At 44.4% G+C, this 22,849-nt stretch overlaps 1 protein-coding gene across 2 annotated transcripts in view; it reads right to left on the minus strand.

Moving 5' to 3' along the window:
• LOC133345607 (biorientation of chromosomes in cell division protein 1-like 1) overlaps positions 1–22,849 on the minus strand; it is a 37,057-nt gene that overhangs the window by 9,468 nt on the left and 4,740 nt on the right. Inside the window, exons 2-12 of one of the 2 annotated variants that reach the window (XM_061556527.1) lie at positions 21,258–21,382; positions 17,616–17,827; positions 16,292–17,124; positions 15,866–16,100; positions 14,272–14,409; positions 12,284–12,426; positions 10,202–10,319; positions 9,604–9,727; positions 8,337–8,415; positions 7,059–8,124; positions 360–794 (exon numbers count right to left, since the gene is read on the minus strand). In XM_061556527.1, the coding sequence (XP_061412511.1) occupies positions 360–794; positions 7,059–8,124; positions 8,337–8,415; positions 9,604–9,727; positions 10,202–10,319; positions 12,284–12,426; positions 14,272–14,409; positions 15,866–16,100; positions 16,292–17,124; positions 17,616–17,827; positions 21,258–21,382 (3,508 nt within the window). Of the gene's footprint in view, positions 1–359; positions 795–6,290; positions 8,125–8,336; positions 8,416–9,603; positions 9,728–10,201; positions 10,320–12,283; positions 12,427–14,271; positions 14,410–15,865; positions 16,101–16,291; positions 17,125–17,615; positions 17,828–21,257; positions 21,383–22,849 lie in introns of both variants that reach the window. The other variant, XM_061556525.1, reaches the window with a different exon arrangement.

The raw sequence follows: 22,849 nt of genomic DNA on the forward strand, positions 1-22,849 counted from the left end.
TGTTCAAAATAAATTGCTTAATTTCCAACTGCATAAGCGCCTTCACACAACACAATATTCATTTCCCGGCTGCGAGCTTGCACACATGCTCTGTTATGGTACAGTATTTTCCTTGGGATTTCTGGCATCAGCAGCATTACAACTGCAGCTTTAATTAGCCAAAAGCTACACATTTAACAAAGGGTCAAATAAATCACTCCACAATTATTTAAAGCGTTTGTTGACAAGACAAAAAAAACAATCATTCAAGAACCAAACTTGACTGACAAATAATTCAAGTACTTGTTGGTCAAACAATTAGAAACCAATCTTAACTTTAAGGTGCAGAACTCCAAACTTTATTTTCCTGCCAAAGTTACCTTTGATGTCCATCCCCTCGGCTTCCTTGTGGCTGCCATCATCATGTGACGGCGGCATGCCGTCTCTGACGCGACTTTCCACTTGATCAGCATCTTTTAGTCCTTCAGTTTTAGCTTCTGCAGAGTCAATGTGTACAGCCTCCACAGCAGCCTCCACCTGCTCAATTCTGCCTTCAGTCTCAACAAGGGTCTTTTCATTTTTCTTTTCATTTTCGCCTTGTGATGGGGCCTCAGAGCCCAGAGTGGGTGTGCAGGATTCTGTGAGTGCCACAGGGCTTTGAGTTATGGCTGGAGTTGAGGCTTGGTCTTTGGGGCTTGAAATGCCAATGCCTTGAGTTGTTGATGTAGCAAGTGTTTCTGGGGTTTTCAACCTCTTTCCATTCGTTTCATTGACAGGGCTGCTGCTTGGAAGGCCTTCAGTAGGAACACAAGATGCTGTGGTGACATGGGTTGTGTTATTCATTGAGCCGACGAAATCTGCACCATCTGCTGCACTAATCCCAACATCGCTGTCTTGTGCACCAGTCTCAACATTACTATCTGCTGCACTTGAAACAACAACTATTTCTGCTGCGAAAGTTTCAACATCGGTGTTAGCTGCACCAGTTTCAACATCACTAATAGTCGCACCAGTTACAACGCTGTTTGCTGCACCAGTTACAACGTCTCTGTTTGCTGCACACGTTACATCACTGTCTGCTGCACACGTTACATTACTGTTTGCTGCACCAGTTACATCACTGTTTTCTGCACACGTTATATCTCCTCTGTCCATTGCACCAGTGACATTACCGTTGTCTCCTGCACTTGTTATAGGAGCTCTGTCTGCTGCACTAGTTTCAACATTTATATCTGCTGCACTAGTTACATCACTGCCTGCTGCACAGGTTTCAACATTTGTATCTGTTGCACCAGTTACATCACCGCTGTCAGCTGCACAAGTTACAACATCGCTGGCTGCTGCACCAGTTTCAACAATGTTGTCAGCTGCACAAGTTTCAACATCGCTGGCTGCTACACTAGTTTTAACAATGCTGTCAGCTGCGTGAATTGCAATATCGCTGTTTGCTGCACAGGTTACATCTTTGTTTTCTGCACAAGATTCATCACTGTCTGCTGCACAAGTTACAATATTGATATCCGCTGCACCAATTACAATATCGTTGTCTGCTTCACTAGTTACAACATCACTCTCTGCTGCACAGGTTATAACATCACTGGCTGCTGCACTAGTTTCAACAATGCCGTCAGCTGCGCAAGTTGCAATATCGCTGTCTTCTGCACAGGTTACAACACTCTCTGCTGCACTGGTTACAACATCACTGGCTGCTGCACTAGTTTCAACAATGCCTTCAGCTGCGCCAGTTGCGATATCGCTGTTTTCTGCACAAGTTACAACACTGTCTGCTGCACCAGCTTCAACATTGCTGTCTGCTGCACCCGCTGCAATATCGCTGTCAGCTGCACAAGTTGCAAATTCGATGTCCACTGTACCAGTTGCATCCTTGTTTTCTGCACAAGTTACATCTCTTTCTACGGCACCAGGTTCAACATTGCTGTCTGCTGCACAAGCTGCAATATTGATGTTTGCTGCATCAGTTACATCACTTTCTACTGCACCAGCTGCAACATCGATGTCTGCTTTACCAGCAACATCACCATTGTCCATTGCACAGGTTACACCGTTGTCTCCTGCACGAGTTAAAACATTGGTGTTTTCTGCACAGGTTACATCTCTGTCTGCTGCCACTGTTACATCATTGTCTGTTGCACCAGTTGCAACTTCACTTTTTGCTGCACAAGTTACAACATCTCTATCTGTTGTAAAAGTTACATTGCTGTTAACTGCACACGTTACAACATTGTCGTTTGCTCCACCAGTTAGAACATCGCTTCCTGCTGCAATAGTTACAACATCGCTGTTTGCTGCACTAGTTACAACATCGCTGTTTGCTGCAATAGTTACAACATCGCTGTTTGCTGCAATAGTTACAACATCGCTGTTTGCTGCACTAGTTACAACATTGTCGTTTGCTCCACCAGTTAGAACATCGCTTCCTGCTGCACCAGTTACAACATCGCTGTTTGCTGCAATAGTTACAACATCGCTGTTTGCTGCAATAGTTACAACATCGCTGTTTGCTGCACTAGTTACAACATCGCTGTTTGCTGCACAGGTTACAACATTTCTGTTTTCTGCACCAGTTACAACATCGCTTCCTGCTGCACCAGTTACAACATCGCTGTTTGCTGCACTAGTTACAACATCACTGTTTGCTACAGCAGTTACAACATCACTGTTTGCTACAGCAGTTACCACATCGCTGTTTGCTGCACTAGTAACAACATCACTGTTTGCTACAGCAGTTACCACATCGCTGTTTGCTGCACTAGTAACAACATCACTGTTTGCTACAGCAGTTACAACATCGCTGTTTGCTGCACTAGTAACAACATCACTGTTTGCTACAGCAGTTACCACATCGCTGTTTGCTGCACTAGTTACAACATCACTGTTTGCTACAGCAGTTACAACATCGCTGTTTGCTGCACAAGTTACAACATCGCTGTTTGCTGCACTAGTTACAACATCGCTGTTTACTGCAATATTTACAACATCGCTGTTTGCTGCAATAGTTACAACATCGCTGTTTGCTGCACAAGTTACAACATCGCTGTTTGCTACATCAGTTACAACATCGCTGTTTGCTGCAATAGTTACAACATCGCTGTTTACTGCAATATTTACAACATCGCTGTTTGCTACATCAGTTACAACATCGCTGTTTACTGCAATATTTACAACATCGCTGTTTGCTGCAATAGTTACAACATCGCTGTTTGCTACAGCAGTTACAACATCGCTGTTTGCTGCAATAGTTACAACATCGCTGTTTGCTACACCAGTTACAACATCGCTGTTTGATACAGCAGTTACAACATCGCTGTTTGCTACAGCAGTTACAACATCGCTGTTTGCTACATCAGTTACAACATCGCTGTTTGCTGCACAAGTTACAACATCGCTGTTTGCTACAGCAGTTACAACATCGCTGTTTGCTACAGCAGTTACAACATCGCTGTTTGCTACAGCAGTTACAACATCGCTGTTTGCTACAGCAGTTACAACATCGCTGTTTGCTACAGCAGTTACAACATCGCTGTTTGCTACAGCAGTTACAACATCGCTGTTTGCTACAGCAGTTACAACATCGCTGTTTGATACAGCAGTTACAACATCGCTGTTTGCTACAGCAGTTACAACATCGCTGTTTGCTACAGCAGTTACAACATCGCTGTTTGCTGCACAAGTTACAACATCGCTGTTTGCTACAGCAGTTACAACATCGCTGTTTGCTGCACAGGTTACAACATCGCTGTTTGCTGCACAGGTTACAACATCGCCGTTTGCTACAGCAGTTACAACATTGCTGTTTGCTACACCAGTTACAACATCGCTTCCTGCTGCACTAGTTACAACATCGCTGTTTGCTGCACAAGTTACAACATCGCTGTTTGCTACAGCAGTTACAACATTGCTGTTTGCTACACCAGTTACAACATCGCTTCCTGCTGCACTAGTTACAACATCGCTGTTTGCTACAGCAGTTACAACATTGCTGTTTGCTGCAGAAGTTACAACATTGCTGTTTGCTACACCAGTTACAACATCGCTTCCTGCTGCACTAATTACAACATTGCTGTTTGCTACAGCAGTTACAACATCTCTGTCTGCTGCACCCATTACATCATCACTGTCTGCTTCACAAGTTGCATCACCACTGTCTGCTGTACCAATTACATAACCACTGTCTGCTGCACCCGTTACATCACCACTGTCTGCTGCACCCGTTACATCACCACTGTCTGCTGTAAAAGTTACATCACCACTGTCTGCTGTACCAGTTGCATTACCACTGTCTGCTGCAAAAGTTACATCACCACTGTCTGCTGCACCAGTTGCATTACCACTGTCTGCTGCAAAAGTTACATCACCACTGTCTGCTGCACCAGTTGCATTACCACTGTCTGCTGCAAAGGTTACATCACCACTGTCTGCTGCACCAGTTGCATTACCACTGTCTGCTGCAAAAGTTACATCACCACTGTCTGCTGCACCAGTTGCATTACCACTGTCTGCTGCAAAAGTTACATCACCACTGTCTGCTGTACCAGTTGCATTACCACTGTCTGCTGCAAAAGTTACATCACCACTGTCTGCTGCACCAGTTGCATTACCACTGTCTGCTGGACCAGTTACATCACCGCTGTCTGCTGTACCAGTTGCATTACCACTGTCTGCTGGGCCAGTTGCATTACCACTGTCTGCTGTACCAGTTGCATTACCACTGTCTGCTGCAAAAGTTACATCACCACTGTCTGCTGCACCAGTTGCATTAACACTGTCTGCTGGGCCAGTTGCATTACCACTGTCTGCTGCAAAAGTTACATCACCACTGTCTGCTGTACCAGTTGCATCACCACTGTCTGCTGCAAAAGTTACATCACCACTGTCTGCTGCACCCGTTACATCACCACTGTCTGCTGCACCCGTTACATCACCACTGTCTGCTGCACCAGTTGCATCACCACTGTCTGCTTCACAAGTTACATCACCACTGTCTGCTGCACCCATTACATCATCGCTGTCTGCTGCACCCGTTACATCACCACTGTCTGCTGCACCAGTTGCATCACCACTGTCTGCTGCAAAAGTTACATCACCACTGTCTGATGCACCAGTTGCATCATCGCTATCTCCTGCAAAAGTTACATCACCACTGTCTGCTGCACCAGTTACAGCACCGCTGTCTGCTGTACCAGTTGCATCACCACTGTCTGCTGCACATGTTACATCACCACTGTCTGCTGCACCGGTTACAACATTGCTGTTTGCTGCACAAGTTACAACATCGCTGTTTTCTGCAGAGGTTACAACATCGCTGGTTGCTACAGAGGTTACAACATTTATGTTTGCTGCACCGGTTACAACATTGCTGGTTGCTATACCAGTTGCAACATCTCTGTCTGCTGCACAAGTTACATCACCACTGTCTGCTGTACCTGTTACATCACTGCTGTCTGCTACACCAGTTACATCACCGGTTGCAACAACACTGTGTGTTGCACAAATGACATCAGTCGGATCAGCGGTACCAGTTACTTCGGCACTATCAATTTCAGAAGTTACATCAGTGTGATCTTCTGCAGAAGTTACAACAGCACTGTCTGCTGCATATACAGCAATGTCTGCTGAATTTGAAGCACTGACAGTGTCCATTGCATCACTAGCATCTGCACAAGCTGAATCAATACTATCTTCTACACAATTTACATTGGCCTGATCTGCTGTACCAGTTAAATAAACACTGTCTGCTACATTTGAAACACTGACCACTTCCGCTGTAACACTATCTGCTGCACCAGTCGCATCAGCCCGATCCGCTGCACTGGGTGCACCAGCACTGACAGCTTCTCCTGCACAAGTGGTATCAGCACTATCTGCTGTACCAGGAACAGCAGTATCTGTTACACAAGTTGCATCAGCATCGGCTGTTGCAGCCAATACAAAAGTAGTATCTGCTGCACATGTTATATCAGCATTATCTGCTGCATAGGAAGCAATAGCATTGATCGCTGCACTAACAGCATTAGTACTGGCTGCTGCGCTTGAAACACTGACAATTTCATCGGCACTAGTTACACCAGCACTATCTGCTGCACTAGTTGCATCGGCATCATCTACAGCACTAGTAACATCAGTTGTATCTGCTACGCAGGTAGCATCAATACCATCTGCTTCGCCAGTAACAGCACTATCTGCTGTATGTGAAACACTGACACTTGCTGCTGCACTTTTTACATCACTGGCATCATCTGCTGCACTAAATGCAACATAACCATCTGCTGTACTGGCAACATTTAATTCACCTGCAGCACAAGTAACACTGGCATGAGCTACTGCACCCACAACATCAGCAGCATCTGCTCCATCAGCAACATTGGCAGTTTCCATTCCACCACCACCACCACCACCTGTTGCACTGGTATCAGGAGCACTGTCAATCCTGCCAATAATTTCAACGCTATCTGTTACAGTAGCGGTAACATTGGCGTTATCTAAAGCAGTGACACCAATTTTATCCATTGAACGTTCAGCCTCTGCTGCTGCTGTACTGTCGCCAGTTCCATCAGTGGGTGTGCTGGAAGCTGTTGTATTTACACTCTCAATTATTTGCAGAGCCTGGTCAGTTGAAGGCAATGTCGCAACAGTTTTCTCAGTGGTGCTATCTGCATTTAAAGCCTTATTTTGCTCGTCGGGCTTTGGAGGCCCATTGAGAGGAGAGACATCTGTGTTTGGCTCCATGGAGTTCAAACTCTCTTCCTGTGCTTTCATGGTCTCAAGTTCCACCGCGTCCGTATCTGCACAGGGCCCAATGCCTGCTTCCCTTGCCGGCGATGCCATTGCAGGTCGTCGCGACTGTTCTTTAGCCACGCTGGTGATCGCCAGTTTGTTGGAGTCATCCTCTGGTGCAGCATGCTCAGAATTCCCTGCGCTTATAGCGTCATCTGGGGCATGCGGCTTTCCAACGCCTTCCAGCGCACACACTCTTTCTGGTTCAACATTCGTTTCAGGGCTGATGACCAAAGTGGGAGTGGCACTCTCTGGTGAGGTCTCTGTAGCAACAGGCGCTTTACCTTTGCTCTTGCTGCCATTGGCCACTACTTCAGACACAGCACCAGTGCCATCACTCGTCGGTAGATTCTCTTTGGATTTTGCAGTACCTCGTTTGTCCACCTCCACTGCGGCGGGCAACGATGGCTTTGATGACTCAGTTGGTTTCGCCGTATGCGCTGAAGCTTGGCCTTTGTGTGGTTTTGGCAGACCACTTGAAGAGCCTTTGCGGGTGCCAGAAGAAGTGTTGGATTTGTGCGCAGCGCTTCGCTCTCTGTTCTCCGAGCGCTGTTGATCAGAGGGGCTCGAGGATGCCCGCTGCGTGCCGTGATACTTCTTCTTTTCTACCCGACCTGCCTTGTCGACCGTTGGTGAAGACGTCCTTGTGCTAGAAACGCTCGGTGGGACACCTTTGCTCGACGGCCTCCTGCTGACTGTAGCGGATTTCTCTTCCCTCTCACTTCCCCGACCACCATCCGCCTTGCCATCTTTGCTTTTAATTGGAGCAGGCTCGCCACTCTTCTCCAGGACTCTGGAACTGCTTTGTTTGTCTTTTGTCTTCAGCGAAGGGCGGTTTGTGCCATGGGAATGCTCCCCCCTGGACAATTTCTTCGCTTTATCGGACACCGAGGGCTTTCCATCTCCGGAAGATTTCAGCTTTGGCATTAACTTGCTTCCGCTAGAAGGAGTCTTTTTCTCCCGACCATCAGACCTCTGAGTGCCTTCACTGTCCTTCTTAGTCGGCTTCAGAGACTTCTGCTCTTTTTCACTCGGCCTCCTGGCCATCTTTTCATGTTTAGCCGACCCTTCGGAGTCTTTTGACGTTTTTCCAGCTTCCCTGCCGGAACCGTCCTCGGCAGTCCTCTCCCTGCTTCTGGAGTGCAACTTCTCTGTTCTCCTTTGAGGGAAATCTCCTTTATCTTCCACGGATGGAGAGCGAGAGGTTGTAGAGGACACACTGATGGAGCGCTTACGGTCCTTGAAATCGAGGGATTTCCTGAAGTCCCTGTCCTTGTGCTTCACCTGCTCACTGTGACTCTCTTTCTTGCCGTCAGAGTCTTCATTCCGACTCTTCTTAGCACTCCTCTGCTACCAAGAAAACACATTTCCCAGTTTGTTAATGGCATCTCGGGTAAGGGGAGTAGTACAGATCGATATTAAGGAATGCATACAAACATGTAATCTGTGTTCCAAGATGAATACAACTATTCATGAGGGTGACATACTGCCATATGCTGCCAGACGGTAGACAGATTTATTCAAAAGGCTTAGCTCAGTTACAGGTGTCATGGATGTCTAACCTCTTCACTTTGCTCTGAGTTTTCACGCTTTCTTTTATGTGTATCTGGTGGCAGCACAGACGGCTCCTTGGATTTGGTCCTAAGGAGAAAAAAGAACCACATGAATGCTCAGGGTGACTGCAGACCATACCTGCCTGAGTGCATTTACAAAATATCCTACCGAGTAATTCATATTTACTTCCAACAGTGATTTCCTTTTGTTCAGCAAACTTGTTGTACATGACTTTTGTGTTGCTCTTGTTTATCAAAAGCCCCACTTTGCAGCCTTCTTGGTCACGTAATTTAGTCAGCCAAGTTGTAGGGCCAGCTGTTTGGTAAAGAAATTAGCAGACCTCATTCTACTTGTATTGTATTCCAAAAGGAATACCTACGTGACTTTACCGAAAAAACCTAAGAGTATGAATCCTTGCAGTCACGAAAGCTTCAAATCTAGAATTCCAAAAGGAGACAAAACTAATGTGAAGGTTTACAGACTCATTGGCCTCTTATTGCATGTATACGAGATAAAAGGTTAATAGCGAACTGAATAATGGACAAGGCAGAGACCAACCCACCATGCGAGGATGCTGGATTGAGATATTTTTCTACTATTGACTGGTATACATACATATTACAAATAAGATTCAAGAAAAGACCAATGAATATGGAAAATCATTATACCCAGCTTTTGTCGACTACAAAAAAAGCATTTTATTCAGTGAAAATATTAATTCCTTCAAACTTACATAAAACACTGCTTTAACGCAAACAAATGATCGAACTTATCAAAAGCATTTACCAAGATATAACGGCTATACCTAGACTGCATAGATAACATAACAAAGTGGATATCAGGAGAAGTCTGGCAAGGAGATATGCCTTCAGCAATACTATTCACAGCAACAATAGAGGATATATTCCAAAAGCTAGGTTGGAGAAATAAAGGCATAAAGGTGAAAAAATTGCCCACCTCAGATTCACTGATAACATCACCATTATAATGGTAATAAATGACAATGATTAAAAACAATTAAAAGCGGTAACATCAGAAAACCGTTTAATTTCGTATCATTAGACCATGCGAGTGCACAACTAGTTTCTTGATTTAACCTCACAATGTGTAACATTTTCCCACAAACACATGTTCTAAATGCTAAATGATTGAAAAAAAACACGTGGTTGTACGAATGTATCGGAAGCTCTGATGGAATGACTCAATGTTCGGTGAAGCCTCCACCAAAGGTGCCTTGTGCAACCAATGAATTTCATTGCAAAAAAAAACCCATACCTTTTTTTCCCTTCATTGTGGATTTTTAGAGCCATTTTCTTTTCCAGGGCCTTCAGCTCCTTAAGGGTCTCCTTCATTGTGCCCGTGTTCTGAGGCTCCCCCTGCGGCTTGGCATTTAAGGATGCTGCAGAATACAACCAGGACACAAGAACGGCTTAAAATTCTAATGTGTGATATAAAGCTAGTGCTGGTAAAAAGCCTGCTCCGTACTAAATCACACAGTGGCAGCCAAACAAAAAAGTCGGGTTAACGGGTACGAGGTGTCGAGAACAATTTTACACGAGCATGCAGAAATGCCGACACTGCGGCATTTAATTTAAACTTCACAACGTGCGACGAAATGAGTTGACCCATGTTTCCCCAGTGTGGCATCAGAAAACACGAATCCTGATTTGATGCAATATTTAGAGAGGTTGTTTTATTTATTTTGTAACGGCACACTCCTGGGAGATGGAAAAAGGGTCACCAAAGAAATAACCTTTTGTACCTATGTGAAAAAGGACCCAAAAAACCGACAGAAACGTAATATGATGTGACAAATAACATCCAAGAGAAATATTAACCGCTACGCTGCCCCGCATGTGATGCAGTCACAAACCATCATCTGGCTTTTTCTGTTTCAGCTTTTCTTTGTCCGTTACGGTCTTTTTGCGCTTCTCCTCCAGCCTCTCGCGGTTACGTTGTCTCTTCTTTAGCCGTTCTTCCTTATCCTTGGCCTGCACCGGTGTGTGTCACGTACACGTGAATGGTTTATTCAAATGCAATTACAACACAACGTATTCTTTACACAGCATAAAAATGTAACTGCATGTTAAGACGCTGTACATAATAGTGCGACATGTCCATCAGAGGTATATAAAACATGTAAATAGCAGAGAAATTTAGTCTTTGGCAGAGGAAGTCTTGAGCCTAAACTTGAACAGGGGCAGGGAAAAGAGAGACAGGTAATGAGTTTGGAAATAGCATATTTGATCGATTTTGAGTTTGTGGGTGCGGGATTTGGGAAGGCCGTAGAGTAGGCAGTCAATTAACCAAGGAAAGAGTTGATGCAGGCAGGGGGACAGCGGTTACAGCAGTCGATGGGGCAAGGAATTGGCAGATGCAAGAGATTTCCCATAGGTGAAGGTAGCAGGCCCTGAAGAGCTAGGATACGTGGGAGCATAACTCGAGCTCATTGTCGATGGCAACTCCCAAGATTTTGTAGACCCTTAGCGACCGTGATGTATTAGAGTCCAGGAGGTGCACACTCCAAGGTGGAGAAGTTGCCGAGAGAAACACATTTTTTGCAAATGAGGAAGAATTGAGTTTTGGCAGCGTTTAGCTGGAAAAACTTTGAATTCGTCCAGGATGAGACCGCATGTCATAAGCTTGGGTGAAAAAGAATCAATAGACGTTCACAACTGGGTGTCGTCAGCATGGAATTGGTAATTGGCATTGAAGCTGGAAATTATTTGGACTAAGTGGAAATAAATATATTGAGAAGAGCAGTGGGCTGAGGATGGATCCTTCTTGACACATCATATCCCAGGGGGATGAGCAAATGGAATACGTTTAAGAGGTAAGAGAATACCCGGTCACAAGTGTGCTGGAGACACCTACGTATCTATGGCGGCGTTAAAATGTTACAAGCAGCAGTGCGGTCTCGGAGATGGAGGAGTGAAAAGGATCCATTTTCATAGGAGAGTAGGTCACTGACCACATAGGAGAGTATAACTAAAAAAGGTAAACTATACTATTTACCAGGTAAAGCCCACTGAGTTGTTAGCTCTTTTTCAGAGGCAGCCTGGCCACAAATGATAGCTCAACGAAGTGGCTTTCATTATGTGGGAATTTATAGTAGCAGGCAAAGAATGTAAATGCAGGTTTCTAAATATAGAGGGAAAAACCAGAGGACCCGGAGATAAAATCCTCATGACCACAGGGAGAATATGCAAATTCCAAATATACAGGCGTGAGGGTTGGGACCGAACACATGACCTCCTGCATACCACACGAGGGAGATAAGATCTTGCCCCAGCTGCACCCCAAAGGCAATGCAATAACGTAAATTTGAGAAGAGAATTCTCTGTAGAATGGCCTCAATCGATACCAGGTTGTACTGGATAAGGAAGACCATGAAGAGAGGTGGGAAAGGTGGGAAAATAAATATCCTTTATCATACTTCTCCCAGAAAAGACTTACGAATGTATGGAAATGTGCAGGAATAATGGAATATAACAAAGTAAAAAAACACTTGGGAATGACAGGAGTAGCTGAGGGACAATGGAAGGAGGGTAGCTACATATTCCTGTAAAAGGTCCCCCCATTCAGTGCGGATTAAGCTAGTGCGGGGCCTGTAGCATATGCAATAAAGGGGCCCTAAATAAAAAAAAACACAGAAATATAAAAAAACAAAAATAACTTGCATAGTAAAGAAATTATATTTTTTTATTTGCTATACAGCCAGATAATACGACAAATCGCTAACCTTAAACACCCAGTCGTTCATAAAAGTTGAAGGCAGTATACTACTATTGTAATAGAGCAAGTGCAGAATCATTGAAACGTAATTGATAGCTTGAAAGCATTTAGCGCGGGGCCCTTGAAAGTGCAGGGCCCGTAGCATATGCAGCTACTTTTGCTACGAGGATAATGCGGCACTGCCCCCATGTAAGTGATGCCTTGGGCTCGATCTGCTTACGATCTTCTGCCGACACTGCTCCACGGTGTTCTCGTCGTCCGAGTCGCTGTAATATCTGGAGTAGAGGAAGGGCTTGCGCACGTAGGAAGTGCGGGAAGCCTTCACCTGGATCGCCTTCTTGTCCTCTTGTTTGTCCTTGACGTCTGATTGGTCAGATTCAACAAAGTTAGACAAGCACACCAAGAGCCGAGGCAGAGTTGAAGCAATGAAGGGTATATGAAGGAAAGCGAGTTCAATTAGTATCCTTATTCCAAGGGAAATGCAAAACAGCAAGGAAATCTTATGTAGATATGAGTGCCTAGGCTGTGTTCTGGTGCTGTCTGAAGTTTTGATACAAAATAAAATAAAAACCTTTCTGTTGAGGTCACGTACTTCCTTTTGGCAATTTACTGATGCCTCTCTCCCATTCATTTTATAAAGCAATGCGGTAACGTCTCTTTGACAGAGTGTCTGACCTTGAATTTAAAGTAAATTTTTATATGAATGAAGCTTTTGAAAATCGTGTCAAGAAGTCCAGGGCACTTCCTTGCTATGGGGCATGTAGCAATTCATGCCTCTACAATGAAATGACTTGCCACAATTCAGTCATGGATAAATGCATCGTCTCGCTCTTACACCCTCGTACGTAATGTTCTTCATTTGTTCTGTTTGAACAGTAATACTGTGGCGAGATGTTAACTACCTCGTCTGGTATACAGATGGTTGTGGGTTCGATCCTGACCCTGACGTCTGTATATTTGTAGTGTGCATGTTCTGCCTGTGATCGTGTATATATTTTTTCGGGTCCTACAGATTTTCCCTCCACATTTAGAAACATGCGTTTAAAGTATTTGGCTGCTATTCATTTCCATATTCATAAGCCATTTCTTTGAGCTATCATTTGTGGCCAGGTCACTTCTGAAAAAGAGCTAAAAAGCCCAGTGGGACTTACCTGGTAATATAAAAATAGCTAAAAATAGTTTGTATGTAACGTGAATACTTGCATAAATTATTAATAATCCATTTTGCCCACACAATTTTATGCATGTGTCATAAACACAACAATCAATAAGTCAATTATTTGTTACTGGCTTATTGAGTGCAAAATTACAAGATAGGATATTTTACTTTTGGGTTACAACTATAATACTTTTAAATACTTTGCCAACCCACTGCCGGACGAAAGCCTCCCCATGTTGTGTATGTAGATCATGGAGTTGTTTGACCATTCATCAAAATGTGGGTCAGTGCATGTTGGTGAAAGAAGTGGGTGGCAGATCAGACTGGTTCAAATGTCACTTACCACTGATGTTAGACCCAGCTGGGAATAAAATTCAGGTCACCGGGTTCACAGTGAAGTGGTGGTATAATGAATACCACTGTATTCATCTATTCATGCCTGCAGGATATTTTTGCAACTGCTATGGCCCAATTGGGTAGCGTTGAGAACATTTTTGATTTGACGGACAAATTGATAACGTCAGTTCATGCCACACATCGCACCAATTTGCAATACAACTGCACCACACGCCACCATCATTCTTCCTTTAAAAGGGGACAAAATAAAAGGTAACCAGGTTGCTCAAAGGTCAGAGCGCTGCACTGGCACTGCTAATATCTTGGATAAGAATCCAGGCAGCTGCCTGTAATTAAACAAGGTTATCAAGTAGAGTGAATTGAGGTTTCCAGTCCGGTCACCAATGACAACACAGAAAAATAGCATTTAATTTGGTTTTGAACTTAATTGGATTCATTACGGCTGCGAAAATATTAATTACAACATTGGTTTGAATGTCATGTAACAAGTATTACCCTCTAGTGCCCCCTTCTGTACAAATTAGCAGGGATCTCCAAGTAATTTTGCAATATCCACTTCCACGGACACGAAGCACTGCCCTGCTCTGCCAGAGATCCAAATGAAGACTTTGCATCACGACGTGACATCTAAAGCGCAATTAGGATGAAATTGGGGGGGAAAACCCCATAGATAGTGGGTATAAAACACACACCTTCTTCATTTGCCTGGGACTCTTTGTTTTGGCCGGCATCGCTGTCCTCGCTGTCAAAGGAAGACAAGTCACTGGTGTGCACGGAGCTCACAGAGATGTCGCTCAGCTGCTCCAGGTCCGAGTCTTGCAGCGAGTACTCTGAACAAAAGTGACACACGGAGAAAGCAACTGAGCAAGCGGCTTGGAGTAATGACCAACAATTCAACTGCAAATCTACATTCAGTCATATGGCTGGGTGGCAATGTGATTTTTCGCGGTTGCCACAAAATAGGAAGCTTGTGTTCTAACTCTGGTCAGGGGATGACTCAGTCTATCATCCCTTGAGGGACACTACAATGAGTACCACTTTGTGAGAAGACAAAAGTGATTGTCCTTTTGAGAGAATGGCTGCACCTTGGATATGGCATTTCAGCACTCGCTCAGGGATGTTGAGTTCTGCTACAAATCTTTTCAGCAAGGAGAGACTTGTACATTAAATGTTATCTAATCATATGCAAGATTACCCTATTATTAGCTGAATGAGGGGCTCCCCATACTGTACAGATCATGGAGATTATTTGACCATATTTCACCATACTGGTCAGTGTGGGTTGCTGAAGGTAGAGACAATATATGTGCAGTTCGATGGATTTTGCTCTACTGCTCATAACCTAGCCCCGCATAACTATGAGTGTATGCATGTATGTTGAACTTCTTTCACACCGTACATAGCAAACCGTGCTAATCGGAGGTGCGGGGAAGGACAATAAACCAAACACCAAAAGCAGTTCAATCTAGATTTAAAAGTGAAGCCAGTGGAGATATGCGCTATTAAATCTATATTGAAAACCCGTTGCCTCCACAGTGCTGGATTGTGCATGGTGTTCACTCATGACTCATGCAAGCACTGACCAGGCTCAAGCCCGCTGAATTTCAAAAATGCGGCAGGATTGGGCACATTTCGGACGATTCGGTTAGTTACCCGATTTAAATGTAATCTTAATCACTATCCAGTAGCACGCTGTCACAGACAACATACCAAAGGTTTGAAAATCTATTTTGGGTTTAGGTAACAGATTCAACATGCCTTCATTCTCCTTCCAACAGGTGGGATTTAAGATAAAGCCAATGGTAATGCACTTTAGATGTATCTATTTTCCGGTACATCATTTGCACTTCATATATTTTAATTTAGCTGGGCGGTGGCGGTGCACGCCTGTAATCAAGCACTGTGGAGGCAGCGAGGATTAGTGGATCACAAAAACTTGGTGAAACTCCCTTCCCGTGGTCACTGAAGTGCCATACCCTGGCTCACCACAAGAAAGTGATAAAGAAAATGTGGACTCGACCTGTTCCATCTGCATGGGACAGTGTTGCTCCCTCGCACGTGTGGGTTTTCTCCCACATTTAAACAATCATATTACCTAAACATATGGAGGACCGCAGCACTTGGGACGGCGGAATTTGATGCTGGCTTACAATAGTTATAAAATGCTCTTAAATACTTGGCCACCGATTGCCACTTTGCAAATATATAGGCCGACTAATTTGTTAAATGAGACAAAGTTCAGTTTTTTGCTTACCCTGTGGTAAAAAAAAAAGATTAGTTCCGTACCTTTTTTAAGATTATCCTTTGCCAATGCTTTGATTGCTGAAATGTCTTTGCGAGAGTCCGATTTATCATCACTGCTTGCATCCGACTTCTCCGCTTTTAATTTAGAATCCTCAAACACGCCTGCCGCCTTCTTCCCAGCATCATCTTTTTTGAAATGCGATTTTTCCACTTTCTTGTCTTCTTTCTTCACAGATGCCTTTCGATCCATCCTCTCGTCTTTGGATTCCTTCCGAACCTACCCCACGCAACAAAAGTAAATGAAAAAAAATATTACAATCCTTTAAGTCATGTATTTCTTTCACTGCTCTTAAGTTACACACACACATATTAACGTGAGAAATTACCAAAAATAAAAAATAAGCAATACTGAAAACCAGATATTAAATTCAGATATATTATGAATATTCTGTGCTTCCAATCACTCACCATACTGGGGCTTCTGTCAGCAAGCTTCTTGCTCTTCTTTGCATCTCTACTCAGCTCGGATGACACACACCTCTGCAGCGTGGGTGGTATATCTTTCGGTTTCACGTCCACGATCTCCTCCGTTGCGCCGTCCTTGCCATCTTCGGCAAAAAGGTGGTGCTCCTTTACGAGCAGAGGAGGTGCGGGGGACACTGAACGCATAAGTTTGCTGCTGTCCGCCGATTCTGCCCTCCTACTGGCCCTGACCGTGGAGCAACTTCCTTTGCTGCTTTCAGCAAAGGCTTTCGTAGGCGTAGACACACTGGTGCTTGCTTGTAGTTGATCCGATGCCTTTTCAGACGCCGCTGTTTTCAGAGGATCTGCGCTGGGTTTTAGAGGCGCAGCACTGGGGAGCGACGACACAGCCTGCTTCTCAGCCTTGCTGCTGTGAGACTGTTTACTCGATGCCGACGGCTGCAGTAGCAACGAAACAGGCAGATCACACATACCATCCTTCATCAGTTCGTCAATAATTTTTGAATGCATCAATTCATCCGGCGTCATTGGATTGGTCGGATTTTCTATAACATCTGCCTTGCTACTTTCTGGCAGGGGACTGGACACATCAGACGTGACTGGCGACTGAGAGTTGTTCTTTTCTGGCAAGGCTCCTTTGCTGGTGTCCGGCTGTTGTTTGTAGGTGGGAGACGATACCGTTGTGGTGGCAGTGGCGGTTGAAGTTGCAGCTGGGTGCTTGGAGCTGCTTGAGCTGGTGCTGCTCATGGATGTAATAGAGTCAAGGATTGACTGTGCATCGCTGGCCAAACTGATGCTTGGAGTGGAGGTTGGTACATCTAAGAGATGGGAAACAATTAATTGTTACAGTTCTGAGGGACACATCGTATTTACTGCATTAAATTTGGCTTACAGACAATACCTAGAAAATAAACTCTGCCCTTTGCCAAAACACTGCTGGATGAATGCCTCATCACTGTGTATCAGTCACGAGGTTAGACTAACCATATCGCACCATGCTGGTCAGTGTGGGTTAGCGAAGGGTGCTCATGACCAATGCAAATATCACTCGCCACTGATACTGGCCGTGGCGAGGAATTACTCAGGTTACTGGGTTCATAGTATAGTGCACAAAATACAGAAGCAATAAATGCTGACTGGCATCACACCCAGTCACATTGATCTAGGTACCCTATCACAATTCTTAAGTTAAGAGCCAAACCAGGTATGAATACTGAATGGCAAACTCATATACAGCTGTAGGACTGATGTGGACAGGAGAGTATATGGTAAGGAAAAGCTTGATCCATATGAAAGGCTCCGTATGTACCTGTGATGGACTGTGGCACTTCCTGCGGTTTATCCAAGTCGCCTGGGCCATTCGAGGGTTGCCCTGTCTTTCCTTTTGGACCCGAAGGAACTCTGCCACCAATAAACTCAAGCACAGCACTCTCCACCTGTGGTCGAAATGTCTCATTGATCTTAGAATTCACCACCTGCTGCACAATCCGGTCCACACAGGCGGCCTTTAGGATGGTTGATCTGCCGAGTGGACACGCACAAAAACAAACATCCTATGTTTTTTTGCCTTATAACCTGTAGGGAAAAGTGTTGTTAACCAGCACCTGTTAAGGGTGAGTAGGTGGTATGGCCAGCAGCATGCTTGGCCGCCCCAATCAATGTTGATATTGACACACCACACCAGCGACTCACTTAATGTAGTATCAACTTTGGGGAGGGCTAGGACAGGTTTCTATACCACTTCCCACTGAAGTTTTTCAAGGTCTAGAGTCAAATTATATTGTTGGGTCTTTCGGTAAAGTCACGTAGATAGGTTCCAAGAAAAAAATAAAAATAAAAAAACTACGACGTTTCAATCGCAACGCAAGCAGTCGTCTTCAGGAAAAGGGGGGTTTAGCTTCCCAGGGAAACTGCTTATAAGGGTTTGAAATAGGCGTAGCCCAAATGTCAGCAGCCAATGATAAAGTGTTCGGCAGCAAGCCAGGCAGTGGTTCGTTTTCCACCAATCAAAGGGCTGCCAGGTGAAAATTAGCATGTTAATGAGGGAACGCAGCGCCGCAACCATGGGGTCGGCGCGCGAAGTGACTGTGAAAAAAGTGCAAAGTTTGAAATGGGCGTAAAGAACAACTAACATCAGAAGGTGGTAGGATGGGAACATCATAGCCAATTATGACTGAAACTGGTTGATAACGTCCTTCCATTGATTGCTCAGTTTGTACCCATCTTCTCGGTTGAAATTGTGTCTGTGTCTATATATATATGGATGGCTTCATGAACGAATCTTTGTTGATAGCCAGTGGGCTTGCAAAGTACCTTCGTCTTAGAGAAATACATTTCGTATGAGCCCACCGCATTAAAACAATGATTAGCCACGGTCAAGGTATTGGTCCTACCGTGTTTCCGATCTGCCTTATGTTCACAAACATGGTCTGAGACATGTCTCTTAGTTTCACCAATGTGACAACTGCTGCAGACACAGCTTAGTCTGTAGATGCCAGGGTACTGCATGTCAGGGATCACATCCTTCACATGGGATCAGATCACGAATTTTATGTACTGTGTTAAATCGAGCCTGGATCTTGTATTTGCTCATTATTTAGGAAATATTTTTAGTGACCCCTGCTATGTATGGCAAGGTGATGGTTTTGATTGGGCCCTCAGATGGTTCTTTCCCAATGGTTGGGATGATAGCTTTACGGATTGTGTAGTCTGAATATCCATTCATCTTGAGGGCTTGGTGTACGTGCTCCAGTTCACTGGCTAGGTGATGACGGTGGGAAATACATCGAGCTCTATGGTGTAGAGTTTTGATGAGGGAATTCTTCTGGGATGGATGGTGGTGGGAGTCAGGTTTTAGGTAGGCATCCGTATGGGTGGCTTTCCTGTAGACAGTGTCCCATTGAGCCATCTAGTGTCCTTTCGATTAAAACATCCAAGAATGGTAGCTTGCCATCCTTTTCACCTCCATGGTGAATTTGATGGCTGGGTGTATGGAATCGATGTGGCTGAAGAATTGTTCAAGAGCTGGTCGGCCATGTGGCCAGATGACGAACGTGTCATCTACGTAACTCTTCCACAAGGACGGACGTAGAGTGGATGCCTGGACGGCATCTGTCTAAAATTTTGCCAAGAAAACATTGGTTACAACTGGAGATAAGGGAGAACCCATTGGGGAACCTTCAACTTGTTTGTAGAATGTTCCATTCCAGGTGAAGTAAGTGTTGGTGAGGCAGTGTCTCACCAGGGCCGGTACATCAGCATTCAATCCTTGTTGGACCAAATCTTCAATGATTGCAATTGTGTCAAGCACAGGAACTTTGGTAAACAAAGAGACCACATCGAAACTAACAAGCAAATCACCTGGAGATAGTGAGATGTCCTTAATTAACGATACCAAGTGAGCCGAGTTGAGTACAGCAGAGGTGTTCTTACCAGTGAATGGTTGTAAGGTCTCAGACAGAAATCGGGCCAGTTTGTAGGTGGGTGAGTCAATGGTGGAGACAATAGGATGAAGGGGTGTCCCTTCTTTATGGATTTTTGGTAAGCCATACAATCTGGGTGGTCAAGCGGCAGAGGGTTTTAAGGAAAACCGCTTGGTTGGTCCGATCAAAGATGTCGAATTGGTGATGATATTGTTGGTTTTCGTAATAAGGCGGTTGGTGGGATCTCTTTTAATTTTGGTATAGCTACCATCATTAAGTAGGTCCTGAATTTTGTTATTGTATGTGGTTTTGTCCATGATAACTGTGGCATTGCCCTTGTCGGCTGAGAGGATGACGATGTCATCTCTCTTTTTTAATTGCGAAAACTCAAAGTGCTCATCTTTACTGATGTTGCTAAGAGGTGTTTTAGAGGATTGCAGCAATTTCCGGTTTAGAGTCAAACCTAATTCTCACGGAGATCAGAGTGAAGTGTGTGAACAAATGTGCTGCCACTCCTCATACACACACACACACACACAAGAAAACAGAGTTGTTGAAAAAAATATCTCTCGCAAAATATACAGCTCAGAAAATATTTTGCATGGCAGCATAGGTGAAGCAATTCAAATATGTTTTTCTGTCAGATCAGAAGAGCCAACTTGACTATAGCATTCAGCTGTAAAGGATTCAAGTAGTTTTGAGTCAATAATCTTCCATTAAGCAGGGCTTTAAAAAATGAATTGAAAATCAGTGACCGTTTCTTCACCAAATGGCGAGAAAACCAAGTGCTTAGCTGCGTTAGCAGTAGCCAAGGAGATGAATGTTGAATCAAGAAAAACTCCACTCAGATCAGTACTTGGCACAATGAGTGGATGAGGACAGGGCAGTGTGATGACATCGACAGTGAACGGCCTATTGTGCTGTACGCAACTAAGTTAGACTGTCTTTTTAATGTTTTTTTAAAAGCCACAATGGATGCCAATCATGGGCAAGACGAAGTGAAGACCACTCTAATTTTAGCTGTTACGGAGCAAAGAACTGGAAAATACTCCGATCCAGCTTTCATAGTGGATTCACCTGACTGCCACTGCTGCTAAATCCATTTGCACTTAGCCTCATTTGCGATGAGTCTGGCGCTATTCAGACTACAGAGCAGCCCGCAAGGAAAATCAAATAGTTTTTCCATCCACCCGCAACGGTTCAAACTCCTATTGGGAGCCATGAGTGCACAAACTAAAGCAATTTAACCAATTTTACTGTAAAGGAGTACCTTTATGGGAAATGCAAATTTTTTATTTTTTATTTTTACAATGGTCTCTTAAGCCCCAAACTTAATTCTGGCTTTGTATTCTCCCAATATGACCTAAATTAAAGTGGTGTTATGCTGTATAGTACACATATATACAAGGCATGCATCTATAACTAAAAACTTACAGAATTTATTTTCATGGAGAGCAACAAATAATGCAAACGCATCACCTGTAAGCGATATACAAAAACTGGCAACTGCAAAAGGATGGCATACTCACTGGAGAATCGTTTGACGAAGGCTGTTTCTCAGTTGACTTTTGTTTAAAGAAGGACTCCATTTGATACCCGCCAGGTGGTTTGAAACAAAATTTTCCAACCTTTGCCGCAAATTTTGATACGTAGACTGCAAAATCAAAAGACAAATATTAATGCATTGTTCGTTACTACAAATGGACCGATAAACATTTTGAGAGTGAACACACAATCCAAACCGGGTCACAACAAAACCACGAGTGATACCAAGCTGCTGTTTGCCAGGTCTCCTTTGCCAAAGTGGTGTAGCATTTCAGAAGTGGCTCAACCCGTTTCATTTAATACGGACGATTAAATATACCGAAACTCCCAATATGTTGCAGTGGTGGATTCCATTCGCAAATCCTGCTCACCGTATTTATCTTACCTGCGCGGTCACTCGCAAATAAATGTGGATAACAGGAGCAACTTGCCGTTACATCCGGCTGACTCCTCTGGTCTGCAAAACGATCGCAGATAAGAGGTGAACATTTGGGGGGATCGCTTCCAAATGCCACGGCTTTGTGGATAAGTGCCAATAGGAGGATTTTCCACTCAAAAAGATAAATCTGCTGAATGGTCCCGTACAACTGAAGTCGAAGTGTGGTGTGCTGCATTATGATCGTCACAACCATCATCACCTTTACCAATATTACTACCCATCACCAGCATCAGCGCCCTATTCATCATTCCCGTTACTACCATCTTCATCATCATCCTCGATTATCTATCCCGTGCTGGATGAAGGCGTCCCTGTGTCATCCTTCACGGTCTATCGATGCTACAATCCATCTTCATCTATCACTTATCTCAACGCGAATCTCACGCAGCGCCATGGAACCAAGGCCATGCACGGTGCACTTGAGCTCAGTGGGTCCATTGCCCAGCAACAACAAAAATCAATGATACAACTATTACTCCGTCATTATCAATTCATCATAGTCGCCATCATCATCTTCATAAATGTATCATCAACATGCATTTAGTCATACGAATCAATTGATCATCAATTGATCGATTATGACCAATCATCATGCACCGTTGTGCGAGATGGCAAATTAAAAAAACAGGAATTGTTTTTTTCCCACGATGACTCCTCTAATCCGCGAAATCGCTGCGGACAAACGAGTCGCGAATGAGCCCGAGTCTCGAGCGAGTTTAAACTGCTGAGTCTGTAGCGTTGGGTCGATCGCGAGTCAGTATCCGTGGTGTGATGAGTGTGGTGTGGCGAGTGTGTAGTGTGGTGAGTGGAGTGTGGTGAGTGTGGTGTGGTGAGTGTGGTTAGTGTGGTGAGTGTGTAGTGTGGTGAGTGTGGCGAGTGTAGTGTGGTGAGTGTGGTTAGTGTGGTGAGTGTAGTGTGGTGAGTGTGTTGTGGTCAGTGTGGTGAGTGTGGTGTGGTAAGTGTGGTGTGATGAGTGTGGTGTGGCGAGTGTGTAGTGTGGTGAGTGGAGTGTGGTGAGTGTGGTGTGGTGAGTGTAGTGAGTGTAGTATGGTGAGTGTGGTGAGTGTAGTGTGGTGAGTGTAGTGTGGTGAGTGTGGTGAGTGTAGTGTGGTGAGTGTGGTGTGGGGAGTGTGGTGA

Source organism: Lethenteron reissneri, chromosome 22 (genome assembly GCF_015708825.2).
Source record: "Lethenteron reissneri isolate LAM-NWPU_2019-01 chromosome 22, ASM1570882v1, whole genome shotgun sequence".
In the NCBI taxonomy this organism is placed as follows: domain Eukaryota; kingdom Metazoa; phylum Chordata; class Hyperoartia; order Petromyzontiformes; family Petromyzontidae; genus Lethenteron; species Lethenteron reissneri.